At 38.1% G+C, this 19,424-nt stretch overlaps 1 protein-coding gene and 2 long non-coding RNA genes across 3 annotated transcripts in view; 2 read left to right on the top strand and 1 right to left on the bottom strand.

Moving 5' to 3' along the window:
- Positions 1-9,381, top strand: part of LOC129047990 (uncharacterized) — a 32,227-nt gene extending 22,846 nt beyond the window's left edge. The window contains exon 3 of the long non-coding RNA XR_008509945.1: positions 9,238-9,381. This is a non-coding gene — a long non-coding RNA (uncharacterized LOC129047990). The remainder of the gene's footprint in view (positions 1-9,237) is intronic.
- Positions 1-19,424, bottom strand: part of LOC134759797 (uncharacterized) — a 148,074-nt gene that overhangs the window by 86,577 nt on the left and 42,073 nt on the right. The gene's annotated exons all lie outside the window — the stretch shown is intronic.
- On the top strand, positions 7,605-8,197 carry LOC100445986 (uncharacterized protein C14orf119 homolog). The gene is given in 1 exon segment (XM_009244773.4): positions 7,605-8,197. A coding segment is annotated over 1 exon segment (426 nt). The 5' UTR covers position 7,605; the 3' UTR covers positions 8,032-8,197.

Genomic DNA, 19,424 nt, shown 5'->3' with positions numbered 1-19,424 from the left:
AGGTTTAATGGACTCACAGTTCCACGTGGCTGGGGAGGCCTCACAATCATGGCAGAAGGTGAAAGTCACATCTTACATTGCGGCAAGCAAGAGAGAATAAGAATCAAGCAAAAGAGGAAACCCCTGTGAAAACATTAGATCTCGTAAGAGGGGAAACCACCCCCATGATTCAATTATCTCCCATTAGGTCCCTCCCACAACATGTGGGAATTATGGAAGCTACAATTCAAGATGAGGTTTGGGTGGGGACACAGCCAAACCATATTACAGCCTCTTGCCATGATGCCAGGTTTCCATCTTTCTTTTTCTTTTCTCTCTTTACTCTCTTTTTTTCCCCTTCTCTATTCTCTGCCAAATCAAAATTCTTGTTTGTTCCTTATGAAGAATTTTTAGCTTGTTTTGAGGTCTCCTTCCAGCTAATGTTCTTATGGACTCAATTTCCTCCTCCAAGAGGCTTTCCCAAGCAGTTTTCAAAATACAGTTCCTTCTCTGCTATTAAAATTATTTTCCCAGAGCACAAATAAATAGAATGATCCTTGCTTTCAAGATGCTCCAGATCTAGAAGGAACACACATTTTCTTTTTTTTTTTTTTTTTTTTAGCTTTTATTTTAGGTTCAGGGGTATATGTGCAGCTTTGTTGTATAGATAAACTTGTGTCATCATGGGGGTTGTTGTACAGATTATTTTGTCACCTAGGTACTAAGCCTAGTACCCAATGGTTTTTTTTTTTTTTTTTTTATCCTCTCCCTCCTCCCACCCTTCACCCTCAAGTAGGTCCCAATGTCTGTTGTTCCTCAATTTGTGTCCATGGGAGCACACATTTTCTAGGACCCAGTGTAATTTATGAGAATATCTCCAAAGTAGTGAACCAGAAGTTTTGTTCCATGAAGAAACTTCAGTAAGTCATTTCTGATTTAGACTATCGAATGTGTGTCTTGACTCTGAGCAACTGGAATTTGTACTTCTCTCAGAATTTCAAAGACATCTAATACTCAGATAATTTTAAAGAATCCTGTCTCAAAAATTTAAAGGAAGCCTTTAAGCTGAGTCTTCAGGGCAAATCCAGGGCCAGACAAGAGTACAGCCACAGATAGCGCTGTGAATATGAGAGAAAGGAGTTGCCTTCCCTATAGCTTCAGAGTTTATCAATGAATAGAAGAGAAAGGAAAAGGGTGGTGGGATTTCTGGTAGAGGAAAAGCCACAAATGAGAGGTCCCCAGACTAAGTGTGTCTTTGGGGAAGACAATAGACTCACTTAAGAACTAGAGTCGTAAAAGAATGCAGATCTCCCAAACAAAACATAATTGAGCAGACAGATGAGACCTGATCCCATAAATAACCCGCCATAATTAGAACATATCAACAGTTCCCATTAAAGAAACATCAGGCAGTCAAGTACTGGAAGTCTGGGAAAATTGAGTTCTTAATTAAATCCTCATCAGAATTACTAGTACCCATATCCTCCACATCCCATTTCCCCAACTCTCAAGTGTAGGTGTATCAGGAAATGGCTTCGTTCTATGTAATCACATGAAATGAATTCTTCCCCTGCTCAATCTTCAGGACTGATAGAGCCACTGGGTCCTAGTTCTTTAAACACTAATCTTCAAAGAAACCTGGCAAAATCTCAGTATTCCCAGACAGGAGCCATGCAGGCAGTCTTCTTTTAAAGAAATGTTTATCTACTCTTAATTACACTCCTGTGCTCAACATCTGCCTTGGTTCCCTAATGTCTACAGAATATAATCCAACCTCCTGAAATTGGAATTCCTCCTGGAATTGGAATTTCTCCAGCTCTCTCTTCTCCATTCCCTAGACATGGTTTATTCTGTGCTGGGTCGCTTTTTATGCTGATTCAGTCCCCTCAGCCTGGAATATCCTTTCTCTCATTCTCTGATCACCAAAATCTCACTAGAATCCCACTATTTCACCAGATATTCTCATCAAGATCACCAGGCATATTCACTCATCAGCCCTTCTCAGCAGCATTCAATATGTGGACCTGTTTCTTTTCTAGAAAGATTCTGTCCCTAGGTTCGGTGACTCCATACTCTGTTGGTTTTCTTCCTAATTCTCTGGCCACTTCTCCTTAGTCTCCTTTTCAATTCTTCCCCTCACTCCATCTAAAGAGCTGTGATTTTCCTGGGATCATCTCTTCCCACTGCCTCAATGATCTCCTTCATGCCCCAGCTCTATGCCAATGACTCCCAATTCTGAATCTCCAGCTCTGATCCCTCTCGATGACTCCTGATCCACATAACAAATTGCCTAATGACATCATTAATTGGACATCCCATGGCATCTCAAACTCAAAACACTTAGAGTCTTCTAGAGCTACTTCCTTTCCTCCCCACCCCTCTCACTACAATTGTCTGCCTCCTGTATGCTCTAGCTCAATGAGCATCTTCCAACCATCTCAGGTCATAACTCAAACTCAAAGCCTGGCCATCTTTCTTGACACTTTTCTTACCCTCGTCTCTCATATCCACATCCTTCTAAGTCAGGGGTTGACAAGCCTTTTTCTAAAGAGCCAGATAGTAAATGTTTTCAGTTTTGAGGGCCATGCAATCTCTCTCATGACTGCTGGACACCATACTCTCTCCTGTTTTAAACACCAATGCTGGTGAGCTGGTGTAGAGTGGCTGGATGATGAGATTTCTCACCAAGTCAATAGAAGACAATAGGCTATTTTCAAACGTTTTATTTATTTATTTTATTTTGGAGATGGAGTCTCACTCTGTCACCCAGACTGGTGTGCAGTGGCGCGATTTTGGCTCACTGCAACCTCTGCCTCCCTGGTTCAAGCAATTCTCCTGCCTCAGCCTCCCGAGTAGCGGGTACTACAGGCATATGCCCTCATGCCCGGCTAATTTTTTGTATTTTAGTAGAGATGGGGTTTCACCGTGTTTCCCAGGCTGGTGTCGATCTCCCAAGCTCAGGCAATCTGCCCACCTCGGCCTCCCAAAGTGCTAAGATTACAGGCGTGAGCCACTGCAGATGGCCCATTTTATTTTTTAAGAATAGATAATAGATGCCTATGATACAAAATTCAAAAGACATAAAAACCTATCTAAAAATGCTGCCCCATCCACTGAGCCCCCTTGTCCAAAAGAGCCACTATTAACAGTTTCATGTGTATCTTTCCAGAGATAATTTAAACATACACGACCACATACAAATGCTAGCATATTATATGCGTGGTTTTAAAACTTGCTTTAAATGTATTTCTCTCATTTTTTCCTAACTACATTGCAGCCTCATGTGAACAATCTATCTTATTAATAAACTTTGTCTTCTTTATTTAAAATTTAAAATGTATATGCAATATCCAAAACCTACAAGAAGGTTTAAAAATAATACCATGTATACTTATACATCTTCCACCTTAAGAAATTAAATATTCCCAACACAGCTAAATCCTCTTTTTATATGTCCTGGAATCACTTCACCTTGTTCCCTCCTAGAGGTAACCACTATTCTAGATTTCATATTTATCATTCCCATACAATTTCTTCATAAATTTGTTATATATATTTTGTGTTTCTGGGCAGTAATTAGTATTGTTTTTCATGTTTTAAAGCTTTATAGTACCATTCTTTGTGTGTTTTTTTGTTGTTTGCTCTCGTTACCTTAAAAATGTGAGTCAAGTCCAACAGAGCTTAAAAATAATAAAAAATAAAAATATGTTTGTGAGATTCATCCATGTCAATGCATATTAATATAACTCCTGGTTCACTAATATTCACTATGGAATAGCATTACATTATGTGGCCATTCTAGTATTTATCCTTTTCCTCTTGATAGATGTTTAGATTATCTCTAACTTTTTGCTATCAGCAACATTACTGTGAAGATAATTCTCATATGTTTCCTAACATGCAGAGATCATTTTTCTCAGCTTATATAATGGAATAGCTGGTTTATGAAGTATGCACATCTCCAAGTTTCTAAATACTGTCTAATTGTTCTCTAAGGTGCTTGCACCAATTCACACTCTCATAGTGGTATATGGGTTCTTACTGTTTCACCTTCCTGCCAGTACCTAGTATATTAAGCAGTCTTGGTAGGAAAGACGACACACTCAAATGGGATAATTAAAGAGAGTTTAATGAAGGGATTTTTTTTTCAGAGTTGTGAACTGAGGTAAAGGAACCAACAAGAGTTGGTAAAGCATCCACAATGAGGAGTCATTGACACTCCCAGGCCTGAATTGGTAGGCATGGGAGTGTTACTGGAACTTAAGAGACATGCACCTGTGGGAATGGATGTTTAACAAGAGCTGTAGTTTTCAGTAGAGCATCACAGCCATCATCAGCCCTAGGCAAAGCAGGGAGGGAACCAGGGAAACAAATCCCAAATTCATGGTCCTTTCATTTTCCATTTTCTGTACAGAGAAGGGTGGGGAGTGGATCTGGAGGGGCAAATAGACAATACCTGGCACTTGATATTGTTGGACTTTTAAATTATTGCCAAGCTGACAGGGTAAAACGGTCACTTATTGTAGTCTTGTTTTGCATTTTTCTGATATCTAATAAAGTTTAGCATCTTTTCATATATTTATTGTTCATTTAATAGCCTCCTTTGTAAATTGCCTCTTCCTATGCTTCACAATTTTTTTTTCATATTGTGTTATATTGACAAATGTTGTATAGATGTTCTTTATATATTTTGTATACTAATTCTTTTATGGGCATACATGCATTGTCTTTACTTTTTTACAGTGTTTTTGATGAATAAGAGTTTTAAATTTTAATGTAGTTGAATCAATCAGTTCTTTCATAGATGATGCCTTGTTTTTTCTTGTTTAAGAAACCCTCTTTTATACTATCACATTTGGGATTAAGTTAAAAAAAAACACGAAGCCTTCCCTTATTCTGAGTTCATAAAAATATTCTACATTTTCTTATAAAGCTTTCAGTTTTTTCTTTTTTTATGTTAGGTTTTTAATCCCCCTAAAATTTCGTTTTTGTTTGTAGTGCAAGATAGAGATCAGATTCTTTTCATTGCATTACCAATTGTCCTAGCACCATTTGTTAAATTATTACCCTATTATTCCCTGCTGATCTGCACTGTCAACTGTTACATAGTAAGGTTTCGTGTAATCATTGGTCTGTTTCTGAGTTCTCAATTGTGTTCACTAATTTATTCGTACCTGCCAGAAAATACACTCTTAATTACTGTAGCCATATAAGAAGACTGGATACCTACACCAGAACAAATCCCTCCAACCTTGCTCTTCTTTAAACTCATCTTAATTATCATGGCTCTTTGCTTTTTGCTATAAATTTTTAGAATCAATGTGTCAAGCTCCACAAAATACTATAAAGCTTTTAATTGGAAGTACATTAAATTTATGAATTAATTTATAGAGAATTTACAGTATTATAATATTGAGTTTTCTTATCTATGTACATGGTATATATCTCCATTTATTTAGATTTATCTCTAACTTTTTTCAATAAAGGATTAAACATTCCTTCACAAATGCTATGCTCATATTTGGTTAGATTTATTCTTATGCTTCTTATGTCCCTTAAGGTATCACAAACCTTTAAAATTTCATTTTCTAGTATCTGTGACTGGTGCACAGAAACTGAATGAGTTTAAAATTTTGAACTTTATATCCAGAAACCTTGCAAAATTTGTTAATTATAATATTTGAAGAGTCTCTTATGTTGTCTTAATCTATAATAATTTACGCTACAAATTTTATTTCATCCTTTCCAAACCTTTTACCTTTTTTTTGCCTGTCTTAAAGGGTTGGCTAGAGTCTTCAGTACAATGCTGAGTGGAAGCTATGCTGTTGGATCCCTTGCCTTTTCCTGAATTTAAATCAATTTCTCCTAACATTTTCCTATTAAATATAATGTTTGCTGTATATTTTTGTATGTTTTTAATCTCTTTATCAAGTTAAGAAAATTCCGTTTCTTCTTTCCCAATTTTTTAAAAATACAAATGACCGTTAAATGTTTTCAGATGATTTCTGCGTGTGCTGATGACCATGAGTTTTCTCCTTTAATGTGAACCATCTTTGTATTCCTGAGATATAACCAATTTAATAATGATTATATACATTTATATACATATACACATACAGTTTGCAAATATTTTTGTTTCTGCAGCTATATTAATGAATGAGAATGGTGTGTAACTTACATTCCTCATGGTGTGCATGTCTATTCTGCATCAAGGACTTAGTAGCTTCATAAAATGAATTGATGAGCGTTTCTTAATCTATTAGCTTCTGGAAGAGTTTGTGGAAGGTTGAAATTGTTTGTTACTTGACAGACTGTTAGAACTCATCGCTTAAATTGTGTAGGATGGGCGTTTTGAAGATAAATATATTTTAAACTACTGATCCCCTTTCTTCAAATGCAATAAACTACTCAAGTTTTCTATTCTTCTTGATTCAATGATAATAACACTTTAATAGGAAGTTGTCCATTGCATTTAAGCACTTAATTTTCTTTGCAAAAAGTTATTTGTGGTACTGTTACATCTGTGGCTATTGTTCTTTTATATTTATAATATTTTGTATTTGTGTCTTCCCTTTTCTTCATTGGTTGCCAGAGGTTTTCTTATATAGCCTCTTCAATCTTTATTATATATTTCTTCTCAATTTTATTAATTTTTGTGCTTGGATTATTTCCTCCTTTTCTTGCTTTTTATCATTTTTAGTATTTCTTATTTTCTATATAAACTTTAAAGTAATAAATTGCCACCTGCCAATACATATATTTTCAGCAGTTTTACTATGCTATGCATAGATGTGCTTTTCTTCATATTCATAATTAGAATACACTCAGATTTTTAAATCTAAATTTCTATCTTTCACCAAATTTTTGAAAATTTCAGCCATTATTTCTTCAATTTTTGTTCTGCCTAGTTCTCTCTTTCTTCTGTTTCTGAGACTCAAATTATACATATGTTAGACCTTATGCTCTGGTGCCCTAGGTCCCTGAAGCTGTGTTCAATTTTTTTAAATAAAATTAGGTTTTCAAATAGTTTTAGGCTTGTAGAAAAATTGTGATGATAATACCGAGAGTTGCCATATACTCCACACACAGTGTTCCCTATTATTTTATATATTATGATACATTTATTAGAATTAATGAACCAATTTGATACATTATTTTAAACTGAAATCCCTACTTTGTTCAGATTTCTTTGGTTTTTATCTTTTTCTGTTCCAGGATCTCATCCAGAATCCCACATTACATTTATTTACCATGTCTCCTTAGGTTCCTCTGAGCTTTGATGATTTCTAAAACTTTCCTTGTTTTTTTCTTTTTTTTTTTTTTTTGGCCTTGACAGTGTTGAGGAGTACTAGTCAGGTATTTTATAGAATGTCCCTCAATTGGGATTTATATAATTTTCCTCCTCACAATTAGAATAAGGCTTGGGGGAGGAAAATCACAGAGTCAAAGTGACATTTTCATCACATCACATTAAGGGTACATACTATTAACATGACTGATATGGTTTGGATCAGTGTCCCCACCCAAATCTCATATCAAATTGTAATCCCTAGAAGCTGCAGCAGTAGTTGGAATCTAAGGACTCTTGTGAAAATCTTCAGGTGCCTTCTGAGAGAAAAGGGGAGGATGCCACTGGAGTCATCTTCCTTTTTGACGCCACTATCTTTCCCTTCTCTTTTACCCTCAGTACCAGACGATATTAGTTCTTCCCCTTCTCCAATGTCTTACATCACCTCCCAGGAGATGAAGTGTATTCTTCACTGATTTGCCAATTAGTCAGGTCCCCAGTGTGAACATTTCCTGGAGGACCTGGTAGCTAAGGCAGTGCCAGGAAAATTACAGCTACTGCCAAATAGTCTGGTGCAGCTTAGTGTGTCTAGGGCAAATGGACCACCTTGTATCTTTGAGTGCCAGCTATGTCTTTGGGATCAGTGGTCTCAAGGCTGGGCTGAGCAGGAGTGCAATGCATTTGTCAGGCAGCTGGAGTTCCATGAGCCAGACTTCGTGGCAAAGTTTGACCAAGCAGTGGCTGCTACAGCTGGTAAGGACTGATAGGTATTCAGACCAAAGAAGATAACCGCAGCTGATGGAGTCAAGGCCATGACTCTACAATGAGAACTCAATTCAAACGTGTCACCTAAAGGTCTCGAACTCCTATTCCAACCAGCATACTGAACTCACTGACCAGTACAGGCATGATTATTTCAACATTAATAGCATGTCAACTAGGCTCCTACAGTAAATGTTATCATTCTAAGCAATCCAGATCATTGGTCCATCTTCTAATTTGCTTCTTTCCAGGAGATGTCAAACACTCAAGAATTTGATAGCGTCTTCTGTGACTATAACCAAAAGGAATCTACACATTATAACTCAAGCCCACTGCTGGTTCAGTGTGGAAAGTAGAACCATTTTTCCCCAGAAATAGGACAATAAAAGTGCATATTTTTACACTAAAAAAAAAAGGATGTTAATCCCGAATGTTGGAGGTAGGGCCTGCTGGGAGGTGATTGGATCATGGGGGCGGTTTCTCATGAATGATCTGGTACCATCCCCCAGTGCTGTTCCCATGATAGAGTTCATTCTCACAGGATCTGTTAAAAAGTGTGTAGCACCTTCCCTCTCTCCCTCTTCCTCTTGCTCTGGCCATGTAAGATGTGCCTGCTTCCCCTTCCGCCATGATTGTAAGTTTCCTGAGACCTCCCCTGATGTGGAAGCCACTATGCTTCCAGGACAGCCTACAGAATCGTGAGTGAACCAAATCTCTTTTCTCTATAAATTACCCAGTCTCAGGTATTTCTTTATAGCAATGCGAGACAGACTAATACAATGACTTATCACTATTGACACTGACCTTGATCACCTAGCTGAGGCGGTGTTTTTCAGGTTTCTCCACTACAAAGTTACTCATTTCCCCTTCCCCTTTGCCTACTGTACTCGTTGGAAGGCAGTCACTATGCATAGCCCACACTCCCGGAGTGGGGAGTTACATTTCACCTTCTTGAGAAAGCAATAACTACATAAATTATTTAGAGTTCTGCATGGAAGATTTTTCAATCCTCCCATTTATTTGCTTATTCATTCACTTGTATCAGAATGGATTCATAGATTTTTATTTTATACTTTAGGTTATAATACAATATTACTTTTTTTTTTAGTTCAGATTACCCAGCTTTGGTCACTGGAGGCTCCTGTGTCCCTTTGACATACCCTATTATTGGGGGGCATTGCTTTATTGTTTTTACTTTTGTTTTTCAGTATTTATAAGATGCTCCAGGACACAGCAGGAAGGTGTCATCTGTGAGCCAGAAAATGGGCCCTGACCAGACATTGAATCTGCCCTGATCTTGGCCTTCCCAGCCTCCAGAACTATGAGAAATAAATTTCTACTGTTTTCAAGCTACCTAGTTTATGGTATTTTGTTATAGCAGCCTGAAGGGACTAAGACAACCCCCTTGGACAGCTGGTACAAAAACTGAGAATATTTAGTCTCTCTAGCTTCAGTTTCCTTATCTATAAAATAGGGATAGACTTGTAAGCATTAAATGAAATACTATGTACTTAGCTTGGGACCTGACTCTAGTACACGCTCAATAAAACTTTTAGAAACTATCATTATTTATTTACCATACATTTGGGTAAAACAGGTGTTAATAATTTGGCCATTTGCTACATCCTTGATTGTTTTACTAATAATGGTTTTGGATAACATTTCTGGATGGTAAAATAATGTTGAAGAATATTTAACATTACCTGACATTATTTTTTAATCAAGTACAGTGTCAACTTGAAAAAATTAAAGTATATTTGTGAAGATGGGTTGAATCCTACAGTCATTGAAGCTTAAGTGAGAGAGCTCTTATCAAAGCCCCTGTAAAATATGAGGCCTTCACTAGTTATCACATCATTCACTAATGATATTTGCCTGGACGTGTTTTTTGCTCAATTTTTTTCAGTGTGTTGGGGAGGCCAAAAGAAAAAAAAAAAAAGACAACTTTTGCTAAAAATAGCATAGCTTGATTCATCATCATTTTAGACAAATACATAATGAAACAGGAAGTAACTTTGAAAGCCCTCTTAACTACACTGATATACATGTGTTTTAACTATGGTGGGGGAGGATGCTAGATCTGAGAAGAGAAACATCAGGGATAGTAGGTCCAAAAAGGAGAGTAGAAAGAGGCATCCCAGAAGTAGTCTTCGGCTCTCTTCTCCCAAGCTCTGATGCTTGAGCAAGGGGGAGAGAGAAGAGAGAATCACATCTGTCCACTGCAGTCCCACCAACCACAGGTCTGGCCTGTTGTGAGAGGGGAAAAGCGCTGACTCAAGTGGGCTTGGACCAGGACTGGACTTCCGACACCCACAAGGGGGACTTTCTGAGATGTCAGTAAGACACCTGCTACTGGGGGTCATCATAAGGGAGAAAAGAAACTCCTTCGCATCTGTAGCCCCACAGCACCACACTGCTCCATGAACCAGTTATACAGCGGAAGGGCAGGATGCTGGCTATCAAAAATGAATGAAAACTGAGAAATGCGGTTCACAGATATTTAACATCTAAAAGTATTTAGCAGTTTTCAAGGCTGGCCACTCTCGGACAACCACTGCAAGGCAAACCGAATTATCCACTGCCCAAGACAAGTCTGAGAATGTGGTGAAAGTTGAAGGTGGGAAGAGAGATGGTGCAATGAAAATGACAGCATACATGGGGAAAATCGAGGCTCTTAGCAGCAGTCAGCTCTCTTCACTGAAGTCACTGAAGCTGAGCATTTCCCTAACACAGAAAAGAATGACCAGAGCTCAGTGAGGGAGGTAACTGACCTCCCAGCAGGATGGGGCCCTCATGGAAATTTTTTTCCAAGATCATCCTGAGAATGCTACAGCATGGCACCTCTTTAGTGACTTTCTGAGCCTCTCCTCTTACAAATCATGAATAAGGCTCATAAAACAATAACTTGGAAAATAAATCCTGAATGCACATATTCAAGTAAGTCTGAATTTTTAATATATGTGTGTGTGTGTGTATATATATATATATATTTTTTTTTGAGATAAGATCTCTGTCAGCCAGGCTGGAGTGCAGTGGTGCGATCATAGCCCACTGCAGCCTTGAACTCTTGGACTCCTATGATCCTCCCTCCTCAGCCTCCCAAGCAGCATGTGACTACAGGTACCCACCACCACACCTGGCTAAAGGATTTTTAAAATATTATGACTCTAAGACAGAGAGGGAAAATGGCCTGGCTGCCAACCTGATGGGATGTCACTGCTCTTCACTTTTACCTCCTTCCCTGTCACTGGTAATCTCAGTGCTATAAAGTGTGTAGTTTACATGCCTGGGCTGCGGAGGCACACAAGCTTGATTTTGAGTCCTACTTTGCAGCTTTCTAGCCACGCAACCTTGGGCAATTTATTTAATCTGACTAAATAAATACTTGGCAAACTCTTGGCATGATACCTGTTATAAAGGAAGTGTTCAGTGTCGGCTATTGTTTTTATCAAGAGCAGCTCCCCATGATCTCAGTAGCCAGATAGGAAATCTTCTGTTGATTTTTGTTTTTCCCCAGTTGGGAATCATTTCAAGCTCTTTTGCCTTAACGACAGAGTATTATGGAGTAGGATACAGCTCACATTAATTTTTAGCCTCAAGTGCAAGACTTCAAAGATATTTTCTGCTTTGGAATAAGCATGGTGGGCATTAGTCCCCATTTCCAGGTGAAGGGTGGGGAGTGCATCCGTGTAGGTCAAGTTCTTGCTCACTTTCCTCTACCATTAGGGAGAATTGGAAAGGCAAGTTTGCGGAGCACAGATAGAATCCTTACCATGCTCCATTTTTAACAAACTGGAAGAAGAGGCACATAAAGGTTAAGATCATCCAGCAAGCAGTCAAACCAGGATTGTGTGTCCTACTTTGCAATTTTCTAGCCATGCGACCTTGGGCAATTTACTTAATCTTACTAAATAAAAAATATATATTTGGCAAATTCTTGGCATGATACCTGTTATAAAGGAAGTGTTCAGTGTCAGCTATTGTTCCCAAACAATAGGATTGCAAATCCTTTCAGTCTGTCGCCAAACACGGTGCCTTCCCCTCCATACTGTGTGGGCATCCTCTGCCCACCCCGACATGACCAGCTCCAAAATCTGCAGGGTCAAAGGTGATTCGTTGGTTAACACACGCTTTCCTTTGCAAGTTGGAGATTTTAAACCACAGCCCCCTCTCTCTCTTGAACATTCATTTCTTTCCTGCAAATAAGCAAAACATACTGTTTTCCTTGAAATTCTGCATGTTCAGCGGGATATTTTTGGGCATTGAGGTGGATTGTAATGCAAATGCCCTTGATTTTCTTGGGACTCTCTTTCTCCTGTGAATTTCAGTGAGTGATAGGCTCCCTTGAAATAAATGCGCTTTTGATAGATGAAAATTCTCTTTTCCCGTGTGAAATGTGCTTGGTGGCAGATACTTCCATTTGGCAGAATTTGTTTAATAACTCAGCGTCGTGTGGGCTTAGCTGGGCAGAACCTGAAAGATGAAGCGAGAATCTGGGGCTGGGACCCAGAGAGGGCCCAGGTTGGGTCAGGGTAGGGACCAAGATACAGAAAGCTAAAAACCGGGGTCTCCACATCAACCAAGAACCAGGAACTGGAGTGACTGGTAGGTGACTAAGAGGTGCAAAGAACACAAATGTGGAGTGAAGGTAAGCAAGGGTGGGAAGGGTGGGGACAGATGGACAGAACTCAGGAGTGAGAACAATATCAGAGCAGCTGTGGTTTATTCTGTCCTTCGTGTTAGAGCAGCTGCATTTAGAGCCGTGCTTTTAGCTCATTATATGGAAGAATTCTTTTCTTATCAGAGCAATCTAGCAAGATAGGCAATCCGGAGAGATGAGCTTCCTGTCACTAGAGGTATGCAACTTCCAGCAGAGCTTCCTACGCTGAGAGGGTGGTGGGACTGGATCACAGGTGAGGTCCCTTCTGCACTCAGATGCTGTGATTTGTGTCACTCCTCGGAGGAACCCCGTCATGGCTCCCCATTGACCTCCAGGTCACAGCCTGACTCCTGGCACGGCCTCCAGGGCCTTCTCTGACCTGGCCCCAGCCTCCTCTCTGGTCATTCCACCACACTGCCAATTGGCTGGGTTCCATCTTCACGCCCCTGGAATCATCTCTGATCCCTCTTGCATCTGGGCCTTTCTTTAGCCTTTTACCTGTTACACTTATCTCTTCTTTGTCCTTCATCTGGTTAACTCCCTCATCCTTCAAGTCCCTTCCTCCTGGAAGCCCTCTTTCCTGAGCCCTGAGAATGGCCTAGTGTCTCCTCTGGGCTTCCACTGCCCCTGGTCCTTCCCATTCACAACACTCGATGCGCTGCTCTGGAATTCTGACTGCACTGGGAGCAACCAGAGGCAGGGAAATGTCTGTCTTGTTTATTTTCCAATCCCCAGTGCCCAGTGCCTTACCTGGCAGCTAATAAATGCCCAATACAGTCCTGTTGCCTTTGAAGTGGTTGAATATCTGCAGCCACTGGACCACAGCTGCCCTGTCCCCTGAGACCTTCTGGTCAGTCCCTTAGGCTGCCAGCTGAGCACAGAGATTGGGTTTCGTGGCTAACTTTAGAACACTGGGGTCTGACGTTAATTAATTTTTAAAATCAGGTTTTCCCCATACTCATTGAGTACGGAGATTTTTTAGAAGGTAAATTGAGGCAAAAATGAGCGAGAACATCTGTCTTTTAACCCCAGAGAGAGGAAGGCATCCTCCATGAAGAGGCAACGTCGCTAATGAATGAACCACTTAGCTTGGAGGGACCAGGATTCTAATTCTGGATCCTCCGTTAACCTGCTGTGTGACCTTGGGCTAACTCCCTATCCTCTCTGGGCATCATTCATTTGGCAAATATTTGTTGCAGTCCTACATGTTCCCAGCACTTTGACGTGGCTGAACACAGACAAGATTGAACACAGACGTGATTTCTGTCCTCACAGAATTTACAGTTTAATGGAGAGACAGACAATACATCAGTAAACAGCCAAATATCTAAGTATCTCAATACAAATTGTGACAAGAGCTACAAAGGAACTGAACAATGTATAGTAACAACAAATAATGGAGGTGAGTGTGGAAGAAAATAATGAAGCGGTAATATTAAAGTCTGAAGGTTACAAAAAAAGTCAGTGATAGAGTGCTCCAGGCAGATAAATAATGGCTGTGCAATGGTCCTGGGGCATAAATCATTCAGAAATTGGGAAAAGGCCAATGTGCCTGCAGAATAATTGGTGAGGGGAAAATCTCATGTGTGAAATGGGGATAAGGTATGTCTGCATTAGCTCCCTCCCAGAGTCTTAACAAGTAGCAAGTAGTGGATCAGATTTTGCCTAATACAAGCACATAATTGTTGCTCAGTAAATAGTTAAATGAATGATATGGTGATTCTTTTGAGGGAATAAAAATATTTGCATTGGTAATTATTATCCAATTAAGACCAATTATTACCTTCATTAATACATTTCAAAGACTCAGGTTTGGCCTTCAGGATTACTAAGGATAACGGCAGCCACTTAGATTCAAATTTGTCCATACATCCTCCTGAAAATCTTACAGAACAAAAAAGCAGAGCAAATAAAATTACTCTTGGCCCACGCCTATAGCATAGCTAGGAGTCAGAAAACATCAGAAGCTTCCATTTACATTTAAGTGGGAAAACAAACATCTGAAGCCAGTGAGGTTGACTGTGAATGCACAGCACAGCAGAAGGTCAGGCAAAGACTGCGGCAAGGTCCTAGAGCGGTAGAATTGAGATGACACTAAACCAATCTCATCCCAAGAAAGAGAGGTATTTCTCCAGCCTGAGTAAGAGAGCACCACAAAGAACAGATCTGAGACCTGGGAGATTAAATGTTTCCTATGGGAAGTCAAAAATAAGATTGCTATAAAGAGGTTCTCCTACTACAGGTAGGAGACAGCCTTGAGACTGTGCTGCTTCCAGGAAGAGGGAAGATTCTTAGAAAGGAGGGGATCCCTTGAGGGCTTGAAGATGAAAAGAAAGAAAAACATGACCCCTCTCCACAAAATTCCTCAAACAAGGGAGTATCAAAGAATCAGAAAAAGTCACATTAAAAGCCCTATTTCTTAAAGAATTGTTCTTTTCTGTAGCAACAAAAGAAAGAGATTTTGAACTTAGAACCAAGTAAGCCACTCAAACCCCTTCCTCCTATCTCTATGCTTATCTGTTAGGAAAGTCCAACTGAAATAAAAAATAATAAACATTAAAATAACCCAACATCCACCCAAAGTTACTTTAAAAAGAAAATGGAAAATGAGAATCAAAACATTACAGCAGATGAAAACATACACAAACAAAGGCATGACACAGGAAAGCTATAACAACACTCCAATAGGGGCAAAAATACTTAAAAAATAAAATTTAGATATTAAAGATTGACACTTTTTGACAAGTTCAAAACTCAAAAAATAAACAGTGTAAACAACAGGAAGGCATGAAATAGGAGCTGGCTGGATTCGAGAAATGGAAAGAAACATAAAAGCATATGAAAAATAAAGACTAAATTACAAAATACCCCAAGGGAGAAGAGCTACAACCAAGAAGACAGAAATGAAAAGAGCCAAGAAAACAAAGCCAAAAGAAAAGGTTATAAGGACTGGAGAGAACATACTAGCTATTGAAGACAGGCAAAGAAGGTTAACATATGCATCATCAGAGTTCTTGAATTAAAAAAGAAAAACAATGGAACAGGACCCTTAATTAAAACTATAATTCAAGAACTTTCCTGAAATAAAAGAAGACATGAATTTACACATTGAAAAGGCTGCTCAGAATAGTCAACTCCAAGTCATACCCTAGTGAAAATATTAGATATTCAAGTAGAAGAAAATACTCTCTGAGCTTTCAAACATAAAGACCAAGGAAATAAAATAATCTTGGCATGACTTTTATCAATAGCAACTGTCTTAGTGAGTTTGTATTGCTATAACAGAATACCTAAGACTGAGTAATTTTATAAACAGAAATTTATTTCTCATGATCATGAAGACTAAGAAGTCCAAGATTAAGGTGCTGACATTGGTGCCGGTCAGGGCTGCTCTCTGCTTTCAAGAAGGTGCCTTGTTTCTGTGTCTTCACATGGTGGCAGGTGGAAGGACAAGAAAGGGATGAACTCTGTGTCCTCACATGGCAGAAGAGAGTGAACCCACTCAGGAAAGCCCTTTTATAACAACTTTGATCCATTCATGAGGACCCTTCCTGGGACCTAAATACCTCCCAAGGGCCCCAGCTCCCAACATTGTTGCACTGGGGATTAAGTTTCTAGCACATAAATTTTGGGGCACACATTCAGACTATAGCAGCAACATACAAAGCTAGTCATCAATAGAGTAACGTTTCCAAGAAACTCAAGTTAAAATAAACCTGCAAGGAAGGAATTTTATGTCCATTGATCTGTCTTTCAATATCAAGACTAAGAAAAATAGTTTAAATATAAAAAATTTATAGAATATTGCATTCATGAGTCCCTTCTAAGAAATCTACAAGAACTTTTTCCAACCAGGAGATGATTGGAGAAATGTTGACAGAACAGATTTTGATCATTGGATGCATTTAATCATAGATGTATGATGAAAATTTAGATTTCCACAAAGATGGAAGAATAGTATGTAAATATCATATTCTGAGAAAGTTGAAATCATATGACTAAAAAGGAGGAAGGGAGAGAAAAAGAGAAAAGTAAAATAAGCTAATTATTGCTACATAGGTGAGAATCAAAGAATATCATTTAAGGTCAAAAAAGCAAATAGTAGTTAATATAAGTAAGGAAAGGAGACTAACAGCATTAAGTAAAGCTGTTAGTTGAATATAACCACTAAAGCAAATATTCAAACCTTTCTAAACACCAAATGAAATAAAAACACAAAACAAAAAATTTTAATGGCAAATGACAGAACTAAGACTAAAATCATATCAATAAATGCAAATAGGCTTAATTTACCTACCGGAATAAAAAGATTTTCAGACTGGCTTATGAGACAAAACTCAACTCTATCCTGTTTTTCAAGATACATATCAGAAACTAAGTGAGTAGATAAGGCTAAAAATAAAGGATTGAACCAAAATATGAAAGGTGAAAAGAAATCTGATACCTTGACCTATCACAGGGTAAAATTCAGGCCAGAAAAATTAAGTGAGACAAAGCAGAACACTTAATAATTTCAGGCTGCAATTCACAATGAAAATGTAACAATATGGATATCAACACAGCAAATAACATAGAGCAGCAGTCCCCAACCTTTTTGGCACCAGAGACCAGTTTTGTGGAAGACAATTCTTCCACAGATGGCAGTGGGAGTGAGGATGGTGTCAGGATGAAATTGTTCCACGTCGGATCATCAGACATTAGATTCTCATAAGGAGTGTGCAACCTAGATCCCTCACATGCACAGTTCACAATACAGTTCAAGCTCCTATGAGAATCTAATGGCACTGCTGATCTGACAGGTGGTGGAGCTCAGGTGGTAATGCTCTCTCATCCACCATTCACCCCTTGCTATGCAGCCTGGTTCCTAACAGGCCACGGACAAGGGACTGGGGACTCCTGACACAGAGCAATCTTCAGAAAGCATAAACTACAGGAAATGCAAACAGAAATGTATAGAAACCACTAATGATGAGAGATTTTAAATACCACTCTCACTCCAAAAAGTTGAAGTAGACAAAAGATAAAAATGGATAAAATTTCTAAACAACATAATCAGTAAGAGAAATCTCATGTATATCTACGAAAATTTACACCCTGATGGTAGAGAATACATCTTTTATCCAAGTGCACATGAAACATTCATAAAAATTAATGATACATTGCATTACAGTGGAAACTTTTATAAGTTCTTGGAAAAACAATATAGACAGACTGAATAGACAGTTAACTTTGTCATGAAAAATAATCAGAAAGTACAAATACACAAAATAAGAAATGACAAGGAAGAAATAACCATTGAAACAGAAGAAATTAGTAAGATCACTTTGTACAATCAAGTGTATGTAAATTTTAAAGCCTAGATGGAATGATTTTCTAGGAAAAATATAATTTACCAGAATTGACACAAAGGGAAATAGCTTATGTAGACCAATATCCATAATAGAGAAAGTTATGGAATAACTAACCAACCATAAAACTACTGGGTCCACATGGTTTAAGAGGGGAATTACACTATTCCTTCAAAAATCAGATAATCCCAATGCCATTTCAACTGTTCCAAATAACAGAAAAATAATGCAAATTTTGAATTTCATTTATATACGAAAATAATATTAATACCTTAACCCAATAAATATTGTGCAAAAAAGTTACAGACCAATCTCACTTATCAATAAGTATACAAAAATTGTATCAAAAAATCCAATAGCACATTGAAAAAATACATACAGCCAAGTTTTATTACAACAATTCAAGGATGGTTCAATATTAGGAAATTAATGTAATTCTAAAAATTAACAATTCTAAGAAGAAAAATAATATGATTATCTTCATAAATACTCTTAAGATAATACAACTCAACATATCCCCAAAGTAATAAACAAATAATAAATTTAGGCCAAATGCAGTAAAAATACCAACACTTTTTTTCTGAAACTAGACAACTTGATTCTAAAGTTCATAAGAAAACAAACAAGAACAGCCAGGAAGACATCAAGAATTTAAAGCAATAGCCAGAGGAGCTAGTTCTCTCAGATACTAAAATATATAAGAAAACCTCTAAAATTACAATGACATAGTATTAACACATAATTTAACAGATATATCAATAGAACAGGATAAAAAGACCAGAAATAGTCCCACTACACATGGAAATTTGATGTTACTAAAGGAGGAATCTCAAATCTTTGGAGAAATATGAACTTTAACACAAACGATATAGGACAACTAATCACTTGGGAAATCATAAAATTGGATTGTTACATCATACCTAGATGAATTTATGAATGGATAGAGGGATGGTTAGAAGAAAAAAAAGATCCAAGAGATCTTAGTGAATACTTTAAAAGAGAGAAAAGCAGAGAGAAAAAGAGACAGAGAAGAGGGAAACTCAGAGGCCAGCACAAAAGGGACTGTTACCCCAACTCCTTACTCTGAAACTTGGTAATGAGATAATTAAGTCTTTACTTGGCCATTTTAGGGGGATCTATAATCTATGCCAATTAGTTGATGAAAAATACAAGAGATGGGGGTAAAATGTTAAATGATGTGACAAGGAAACAAGCAGGAAACTCCAAAATGTGAAACATTCTACAAGACAGTAGTAGCCTGATACTTTCAAAAGTCAATAAAGGCCTAGGTGAGAGATGTTCAAGATTAAAGGAGACAGAGGAAATATAACAACCAAATGTAATATGTGAACCTTAATTGGATCTTGGTTAAGGGCAAACTATAAAA

This window comes from Pongo abelii, chromosome 13 (assembly GCF_028885655.2).
Source record: "Pongo abelii isolate AG06213 chromosome 13, NHGRI_mPonAbe1-v2.0_pri, whole genome shotgun sequence".
NCBI classification, from domain to species: Eukaryota; Metazoa; Chordata; class Mammalia; order Primates; family Hominidae; genus Pongo; species Pongo abelii.
The sequence above is the reverse complement of the archived record's forward strand: the minus strand, read 5'-3'. Positions and strand labels throughout refer to the sequence as shown.